The sequence below is a fragment of the Bombina bombina genome, chromosome 1 (genome assembly GCF_027579735.1).
Source record: "Bombina bombina isolate aBomBom1 chromosome 1, aBomBom1.pri, whole genome shotgun sequence".
Classification (NCBI taxonomy): Eukaryota; Metazoa; Chordata; class Amphibia; order Anura; family Bombinatoridae; genus Bombina; species Bombina bombina.
Window position 1 is genome coordinate 1,488,997,395 of NC_069499.1, and position 10,427 is coordinate 1,489,007,821.

The window sequence follows — 10,427 nt, forward strand, 5'->3', positions numbered from 1 at the left end:
TTTTGCCTCAATTAATAGTATTTATTGACTATGGGATTATGTGGTGAATTAGAGAGGGTTTAGTCTTTTTGGCACAAAATGTTACACATTGTGTATTATCACTGACTGAGACAATACTACGATATTGCTATTGCTATATGCTGTTACAAGTCATTCCTGAAGTTTTATGGAACCAGCGTTACACCAAAGAAGGGGTCAGCATGTCAATAGTATTTTTAAAAAAAGAGCAGAGTTCATAGGTTGGGTCACATAACAGATTAACAACCTCATGTGTCTCCATTCAGTAAAACTGAGAGGAGACACATGAGATCGTTAATCTGTTTAACGTTACTAAAACAAGTTGTTTATCAGTACGGTCTTACTCAGCCTGTCTGCGTAAAATTCCTGGCAGACCTGTCTAAAGTAATAGCAAATGAACGTGAATTTTAAGGAGCAAGATAAGCTGACACTAGTAATATACAGTAAAGTAAAAAGCTGCCCCTACCTTGATCCTCAATAGCTGCCTTTACTAACCGCAGCAGAGAAGTTTTTTCTTAAGCAAAATGTCACAGGCATGCGGGGTCCCTGCTTGAAATCAGAGTGGCTGCTCTGATTTGCCAACTGCTGACCCTGTCTACAGAAGCCCGCACACAGGGTGTTACCATTTGCTGTGTGCCGTGCGGGCTTCTTTTCCTGCTCTCTGCCCTCACGACAGTTCTCATACTACTGCAGCACCCCCGCTGGCTGCTTTCAAAATAAAAAAATAAAAAAAAACCTTACAATGTAAACTAGTTTGAGCCAAGGCATCTTAGAGGGAGCACTGCTAATGGGCCCCCCTGACAAGTTACAGACCTCTGTGGCCCGGTCGCAACTGCGACCTTCGCGACCGTGGAAGTTACGCCCCTGCTCTGAACTGATTGAAGCCCACGATGCTCCTCCTCCCACACACACAACTCTTATTGTGCGAGTGTCACGTGACAGCTGGCTCTCGCACAATAAGAGCTGTGTGGTTAGGAAAGCTATGGGCTGGCCTGTAGGTGGCGCTGAAGGCAATGCAGGCTGAAAGTGGAAAGTGCTTTTGCCTATACTTCTATCTATCGCACTGCACAGCATGTGCGATAGATAGAAGTATTAGGCAAAACACCATTCCACTTTCAGCCTAAATAATTAAAAACGGCAATTTTAAATGTTTTTAGTCAAAACTGCAGTGGAGTCTGGAGGATTTTTTTATTTAAATCAGCAAAAAAGGTTTAAAAATGTAATTATTTTTTTTTTATTTCTCACTCTTTTTTTTTTGTGTGTGTTCATCAGGGGTCAGGGTGTTCATCAGGGGTCAGGGGGTTCACATGCTCAAGTGCTCATATAGAGGAGCCTCCATTGCTTTGTTTATAATCCTAAAACGTTTGACATTAAATCTAGTCCCATATCTAACTATATTAGGAACTATACTCCAGTTCAATTGAAGGCCATCCATCCTCCAATTAATATTATGTGGCTCCAAAATAAATTGTATTTAACTTCAAGCAGATAACTCTGTATTTGAGACCTATTCCAACCAAGTTTGGATATAGTGTATCACGCAGGGTCTTAAGAGGGACATTGTTACAAACTGCTATTTGTGACTGGCCCTTTAAATGGAAGGTTGCCCTGCTTCCCTGGATTTTGGAGAAGCCTATTTGCCAGCCTCCTTCCTCATGACTATGGCCCCTGGAAGATTGTGCCCCTGAGAGTATATTGACTTTTGTTGGGTGTGTGTGGCCCTTTGGGAAACGTCTGGGGACATATTGTGACTCTGGTGAACAATGCCCCCTTTAAGACTATGTCCCCAGACCTGTGAAATGACTTGTCCCTGGCTTTCTCCCACTTGGTTCAGTTTCATTGTGTGCCATTAAGAGTTAAATTTTGTTCAGCTTCAAGAAACCTATTCTAAATACAAGTCTGCTGGGATTAGCTCTAATTAGGTTTAGTGATCAACTTTCCCATTGTCTAATCAGACTAGTATTGATAAGGTGGACTGCATTGTTTTATTGTGTGTAATGTTATCTGCTGAAGTAAATGTTGTGGCCTGTCAAAGGGAGTGTCTCTCTATCTAATATCAAATGTGTGATGGGGGATTTTATGCCTCCCCCTGAGAGTGTCCTGTTTGCATGTAACCTCAATAAAAAGGAGGCTGTGTGCTCCAGCACATCAGACCTATTTTCTGTCCCTCTAACTTGCAGCTTTGACTCATGTTTGTAGGGGACAGCTTATAATCACTACAGGGATTGCTATGTTTTTCATACTCCCTTAGCTACAGGGATTGCTACAGAAGCAAGAGGTTCGCCTACTGGAGCCTGGTCGTAGGTCCAGGGCGCAGAGCAGACGGCGAGATACCAGCCCAGCAGCGGTGGTTCATATAGTCTGCATTACTGATGGTGGCTACGCAGCAGTTATAGTGTCCACGGTGCTGCTGCTCCTTTGGTGAGCGCTAGGAGCATCCTTTTCTACGGTCCAACTTCCAGCCAGCCTGGAGGCAACCGTAACATTTGGCGGCAGCGGTGGGATAGCATCCTAGCGCAAGGAGCAGCACCACAACAGCACTGGTATCGTAGGAGAGTTATTGAGGGCAACGCTAGCCACTGCGCAGCGTCCCTACCTACAGCAGCATGGAGCTGACAAGACACTATTCAGAACCCTGTGAAGAGCACCTCAACCTGATCCGTCGCTATGAGGGCGCGGATTTCGTTCCAGAGGTAAAGAGGCGGCTAGTCCGATATGGTCCAGACCCTGCACAGGAGGTAGTCAGTCGCATCATCCGGGAATTGGATACGGAGAACAAAGCGGCACGAGCTTTTGAGCGCCAACTGTGGAGTTTGAGGGTCTGGACACCTGGTCTCCAGCGAGAAAGTGAGTCACAGGGAGCGGAGAGCAACGACCTCCCTTCCCAGCGGCAGCCAGAGTTACAGGGAGAGGAGAGCAGCGACCTCCCTCCCCAGCGGCAGTATACCGTGCAGAGGGAAGAGACAACCAGTCCCCTTCCCCAGCCAGAGATACCAGAGGCAGCAGGCCTCATAGACTGGTCCTGGGAGGACCCCCAGCAGGCAGGTGGAGATGGGACCGCAGTCTCTCTACCGGCCCTACAGGGATGCTGGGCAGGCGGCCCAGATCCCCAGCGACAGACCCAGCTACAGGGAGGGGAGAGCATCGACCTCCCTCCCCAGCCGGAGTGTGCCTTCCAGGGAGAGGAGACAACCGGTCTCTCTCCCCAGCCGCAGCATGTTCCACAGGAAGCGGAGAGCATCGACCTCCCTTCCCAACGGCCACCGGAGTATCAGGAGGAGGAGGTAAGCCAATCTCCCCCTCCCCAGCTAACTCCTAACTTGGGCCCAGGGTTAACAGTGGAGATGTTAACCCCCACTGACCCCCACGTTCCCTTTGCCACCGGGCAGGACTATGCCCCAATTCCCCCAGCAGAAGAGCTGGCATCAGAACAGAACGCTGCTGGCCTCTGCCCTACAGACCCCCTTGTTACAGGACTGGCCTGCAAACCCCTCACCCCAGCAGAAGCGCTGGCACCAGGGCAGAGTGCCGCTGGCCTCTGCCCCCCAAGTACCATCAGCTATTTGCACAGCTGCGCCAGGAAGGCAGAGGATGCTACACTTTCATCCTATAACCTGGAACCTACAGGCCAGTGCTACTTGTTGTGGGGGGGCTGCTTTGCTGCTAGTGTTTATTTGTGGGTGGGTTGCGAGACTAACTTAGGCACTGACCGACAGAAGGTCAGGTGCCTTGTTAGTCTCCCTCCAAAAGGGGAGATATGTTACAAACTGCTATTTGTGACTGGCCCTTTAAATGGAAGGTTGCCCTGCTTCCCTGGATTTTGGAGAAGCCTATTTGCCAGCCTCCTTCCTCATGACTATGGCCCCTGGAAGATTGTGCCCCTGAGAGTATATTGACTTTTGTTGGGTGTGTGTGGCCCTTTGGGAAACGTCTGGGGACATATTGTGACTCTGGTGAACAATGCCCCCTTTAAGACTATGTCCCCAGACCTGTGAAATGACTTGTCCCTGGCTTTCTCCCACTTGGTTCAGTTTCATTGTGTGCCATTAAGAGTTAAATTTTGTTCAGCTTCAAGAAACCTATTCTAAATACAAGTCTGCTGGGATTAGCTCTAATTAGGTTTAGTGATCAACTTTCCCATTGTCTAATCAGACTAGTATTGATAAGGTGGACTGCATTGTTTTATTGTGTGTAATGTTATCTGCTGAAGTAAATGTTGTGGCCTGTCAAAGGGAGTGTCTCTCTATCTAATATCAAATGTGTGATGGGGGATTTTATGCCTCCCCCTGAGAGTGTCCTGTTTGCATGTAACCTCAATAAAAAGGAGGCTGTGTGCTCCAGCACATCAGACCTATTTTCTGTCCCTCTAACTTGCAGCTTTGACTCATGTTTGTAGGGGACAGCTTATAATCACTACAGGGATTGCTATGTTTTTCATACTCCCTTAGCTACAGGGATTGCTACAGAAGCAAGAGGTTCGCCTACTGGAGCCTGGTCGTAGGTCCAGGGCGCAGAGCAGACGGCGAGATACCAGCCCAGCAGCGGTGGTTCATATAGTCTGCATTACTGATGGTGGCTACGCAGCAGTTATAGTGTCCACGGTGCTGCTGCTCCTTTGGTGAGCGCTAGGAGCATCCTTTTCTACGGTCCAACTTCCAGCCAGCCTGGAGGCAACCGTAACAGACATAAACACAATATTAGAATATTTTAATTCAAGCAGAGAACTCTGCAATCCAGACCTATTCAAACCTAGTTTGGATAGAGTGTATACAATTATAGTACCTACAGTTACTTAGTGTCCCAAGGGGAACATGCACACTAATATTAAGAGTTTAGTCTGCTTTACTATTTATATGGCCACAGCAACTAACGATTATTTTCATAATCGGTTAATCGGCCGATTATTTTTTTGATTTATCGACTAATCAGATAAAAAATAAAATTAAATTTTTCCTATATTTAAAATAAAATTCACATACGGAGTATTATAAATATAAACTTCCGACAAAAATAAAATGTATATAACTTAAAGGGACACTGAACCCAATTTTTGTCTGTCGTGATTCGGATAGAGGATGACATTTTAAGCAACTTTCTAATTTACTCCTATTATCAAATTTTCTTCATTCTCTTGGTATCTTTATTTGAAATGCAAGAATGTAAGTTTAGATGCAAGCCCATTTTTTGTGAACAACCTGGGTTGTTCTTGCTGATTGGTGGATAAATTAATCCACCAATAAAAAAAGTGCTGTCCAGAGTTCTAAAATAATAAAACAAGTCAGGATGCCTTATTTTTCAAATAAAGATAGCAAGAGAACGAAGAAAAAAAATGATAATAGGAGTAAATTAGAAAGTTGCATAAAATTGCATGCTCTATCTGAATCATGAAATAAAAAATTTGAGTTCAGTGTCCCTTTAAATAGGGCATCCCTTTAGAATTTGTGTAGTGCTATTGCTACTTTCTGTTGTTGTGTGCACCCCATGAATCGCTTACCTCTTTCTTTGCTTTGCCTTCCTGCAAGCTGAGCGTCTGACACTGCTTGTGGTTCACTATGCAGTTCCAACAGATACACTTCCCATGCTCCCAGCAGAAGCAATCAAGCAGCTTGTTGTGTTCTGCACATTTTCTCTGCTGGAGGTTCCTCAGGGGCTGCTTGAGGTTATGGTCCTTATAAGCTTTACTCTCCAGGTGAGGTTGCAGGTGAACAGTGCAGAAGGATGCCATGCACGTCAGACATGTCATCACAGCTGCCACCTTCATGCAGTGGTCACAAAGAACAGCATCAGAATCAGAGATCTCTACTTCCTCTTCTACAACCACATCTTCAGATTTCTCTTTTACTTCAAGGCTGTGTTCGCCTCTGGCTGCAGTTAGCTGATTGACCAGGTTACTGAGCAGGGTGTTCTTCCTTAGGTTAGGCTTGGAATCAAATGAACACCTACACTGTGGGCAGCAGTAATCCTCCAGCAGTACACCTTTCCACGCGAGGTCTAAGCACTCGTAGCAGAAGTTGTGTCCACAGGGAATTGTGACTGGAGTAGTAAACAAACAGAGGCAGATGGAGCAGGTAAGCTCCTCAGCCATATCATCCAGTGACTGGGCCATGATGGACATACTTGTGACTGACAATGACAAAGTGTACTAGTTATATACCAGGAACTCACCGCACTGCAAGAGCCGCTGTGCACGTGACATCCAGGAAACTGGAGCTCTCTTAGGTTTCGATTCTGCCTCCCGGCTCCCAGATACGAAGCAACAGAAGCAGGAGGAGCCGTGACACAGCTAAGCGCACCTCGCTGGGTGGTGTAAAGTTCATCCGCTGCTCATGAGTAAATAACAATGCTGTATGTACTGAGGTGCGGCCTGCTAATGTTTATAACAACAATTCAATTGCCATGTAAGAAAGAACAAGTATTTCCTCCGCCAATTGTGGTTTGCAAGACGTATTCGTGACGCTTTAGACCGCAGTCCGTATTGGCAGCTAAGGCGAAAATATGTGGTTTTAAATTTTGGAGACGAGAGACTACGTTTTATGCGGTTTATTAAGCACATGAAGGGAAAGCGATAATAAGTATTTGATGTTTTGCTTCTGTCATCGAACACGTTTTATTTTGATTGTTACTTATGGCACCACACAAGGGTTATAGTTCCAGTGACTTCGTTTTCTTTATTACACAATGTATAGAACATTAATGTTTATAAACCATTTAAACTATCATTTGGGTAGCAAAATTTGCCTTTTCAGTCACTGGACATATCCTTTTTATAACCCTCGTGCCTGCAATTAGTGACTGACATAAATGAGCTAATATTGTGATCAAACATTTCCAATTCTTGCAGAATTTGTAAAATCCCACAATTGTATAGAGTCCGTTCACAAAAGGGGGAGAAATAAATAAAAAGAACACCAAAGTGGTTTTATTTTTTTACTAAGCATAATTAAACTATATATATACAGTGGCGACTCTAGGAACAATATATAGGGGGGGGCACATAAGATACCACAGTCAAAACTGGGGGGGCACTAATAATTTTCACCACTAAATCATTATAAAATTTAGTTGTGTATATGTGTATATATATATATATATATATATATATATATAAATAAATTAGATTCTAAAAAAAAAAAGAGTAATGTGGTATGCAATGATACCTTTTTATTCTACTAACCTAATACTTAAAGGGCCCCTAAACCCAAAATCTTTCTTTCATGATTCAGATAGAGAATACAAATTTAAAAAACATTACAATTTACTTCTATTATTTATTTTGCTTCATTTTTTAGATATCCTTAGTTGAAGAAAAAGCAATGCACATGGGTGAGCCAATCACACGAGGCTTCTATGTGCAGCAACCAATCAGCAGCTACTGAGCATATCTAGATATCATTTTCAGCAAAGAATATCAAGAGAATAAAACAAATGAGATAATAGAAGTAAATTAGAAAGATGTTTAAAATTGCATTCTCTTTCTAAATCATGAAAGAAAAAATGTGGGTTTCATGTCCCTTTTAAAAGACAAGCTTTCAAGAGTTTTCCTTTCTTCCTCAGGTATTGCTTCAGACCTGAGAAAGAGAGGAAAACTCTCAAAATATTTTCTTTATAGTTTAAAGGAATTTCAGCAAACACCGGGGCTCTGTAAATAATTCCCTATATTAAATATGTCACTAATGAAGACCAATGAACAGACCTTGAGTGTTTGTTGGTGTGTGTGTGTTTGTGTGTAACTAATACTAAGTACCATGTACCAACTTTACACAGCCAGCCACTTCCTACTTCAAAATTAAAATTAGGCACATACACACACACAAACGGGCACAAACACACAATCAGGCACATTCAGAGACACAGACAGGCACATTCAAAGACTCACTCAGACACATACACACTCAGGGACACACACTCAGACACACAAACAGCCAACCTTAGATTTAGATTAAACTTTGTCACTGTACAGTGTCAAGACAATGAAACATAGTTGGCCTCCGATCAGAAATGCAGTAGCGATTGATAAAAATATACAATAAAATAGAAGATAAAACTCAGTGTAAATTCTAGCAGTCTTACATAATGCCATAATACATCATAATTCCTAAAAAATATAATCCCTCAATCACTAATAGAGCAAGACTTATTTAAAAAGACTTTGACAAACTAATAATACATATAGACATTACACAATAGTGCCACAAATACTATACAATACAAATATATAGCCTCTGGCATCCAATCCAAACTAAAACATCTATGCAATATACATCATGTTCAAATAAAATGCATCAATCTACAAATACAGTAGTGTAAGGGCTGTAGTGGCAGGGATAAGGGCTATAGTGGCAGGGATAAGGGCTGTAGTGGCTGGGATAAGGGCTGTAGTGGCGGGGATAATAAGGGCTGTAGTAAGGAGATAGGAGCTGTATTGGGGTATAGGGGCTGTAGTGGGGGTATAGGGGCTGTAGTGGGCTATAGAGGCTTTATGGGCTGTAGTAAGGGGATAGCAGCTGTATTGGGGGTATAGGGGCTGTAGTGGGCTATAGAGGCTTTATGGGCTGTAGTAAGGGGATAGCAGCTGTATTGGGGGTATAGGGGCTGTAGTGGGCTATAGAGGCTTTATGGGCTGTAGTAAGGGGATAGAAGCTGTGTATTGGGGGTATAAGGGCTGTAGGGGGGATAGGGGCTGTAGGGGGGATAGGGGCTGTAGTGGGGGATAGGGGCTGTAGTGGGGGGATAGGGGCTGTAGTAAGGGGATAGGAGCTGTATAGGGGGTGTAGTGTATATAGTGTTTTTACACAGATGCATACATTTACAAATTACTTTGTAGTAATCCTCCTGACTAATTGGTAAGTGTATATAATCCCTGCACAAAAAATGCATATATTTATACACATACTTTTATTTATTTATATATATATATATATATATATATATATATATATATATATATATATATATATATATATATATATATATATATAAAATCTTCAAAGAAAAATACCCTACATGATAGTATAGTATGACTGCTTAATGAAATGTAATATTTTGAAAAGATATTTGAGCACATAAACAACAAAATAAAAGAAGATTCATTGTAAGAATATATGGTACTTTTTTAGGACTGCATCAGATAAGCCTTACATGCACACAGCACTAAAAATGACAAATCACATAACCATTAGGAGGGGCCATACTAAAGGCTAGCTGTAGCTGATGCATACACAGTACTGACCTTAAACCACTAGGAGTTGTTATTTTTTTAGGCTGCTTGTTCTGCTGTTGCATGCCTTACTGAAGCAGGCAGAAGAGTATGAAAGGCTGTTGCAAACCCAGGAAGCAAGCAGCAGAGTGCAGATAGAGCACACTCTCCAGACTCCTAGGGGGAAACTCCTCCCCCTGATTTCTTACTTAGTGCAAACACGGAGCAATGCATTAAAAAACTTTCAAATGACAAAAATCCGTTTTGGAAAGACATTCAGGCCAGAATGTCTAGAGTCTAGTTAGGTATTATTTAATTTTCACTGCACTGAGGTTTTTATTAGGCTGCTTGCTTTCTGTTACCTCGCTAAAGCAGATAGTAGAGTCTGTAAGGCATGGGCTGGCAGTGGCACAGGCACTACACCAGCAGGGAAGCCAGCAGCAAAGAGCAGATACAGAGTACACTCTGCTCATGAGAAATTCCTCCCACTTGCCTCCTTCAAGTGTTGATAGTGATGCACCAATTGGATTTAGCACAAAATATATTGAATGTTACCTGACCTCTGCAGTTCCATTGTCACTAAGGTCCTGAATCAAGGCTGCTATAGCTCTGCCTCCAATGGCTCATCCCCGCCCACATCTTTCTTTATAAAATCTGTCACCCGGGATAGACCATGATGATCATGTGCAAAAATTAAATACAAATGTTTAAACATCTGACAGCTGCGCAATCTTAGTGCCTTTTTTTTACTAGTAGTGCTGTTGTTGCTGTGCTTATATGCAGCCTTAGACGACCACCTATTTTGCCTAATGCTAGGGCTGCCTCTGCTTACACCATGCACACACAGTCCTAGCTGTTGGGAGGGGCAATTGCCTGTTGCCCTCCCCCTGGATCCACCACTAGTCTACCTTATACCAGGGAGGGGGGAGTCCTGAACCCTGGTGGTCATGTGGGATATGTAGCTTGTCTGCCTGCAGACAGCTCTTTCTTTCCCGATTAGCAGCAAATGTTTCAGAGCATTGCCATGGGAATCCACGGCAACGCTCTGATTTCAAAGTTAACTGTTAGGGTGGCGGACGCAACAGGCAGATGAAGGAGATTTCTGCAGGGGGGGCACGCAGGGGGGCAAAAAATATGCCCCCCCATGCCCCCCTGTAGCGACGCCTATATATATATATATATATATATATATATATATATTCAAACAAACAAA

At 43.2% G+C, this 10,427-nt stretch overlaps 1 protein-coding gene across 1 annotated transcript in view; it reads right to left on the reverse strand.

Moving 5' to 3' along the window:
• Positions 1-6,251, reverse strand: part of TRIM25 (tripartite motif containing 25) — a 171,269-nt gene extending 165,018 nt beyond the window's left edge. The window contains exon 1 of the mRNA XM_053707343.1: positions 5,513-6,251. Within this exon, the coding sequence (XP_053563318.1) occupies positions 5,513-6,133 (621 nt within the window). The 5' untranslated portion in view covers positions 6,134-6,251. The remainder of the gene's footprint in view (positions 1-5,512) is intronic.
• Positions 6,252-10,427: the final 4,176 nt, after the last annotated feature.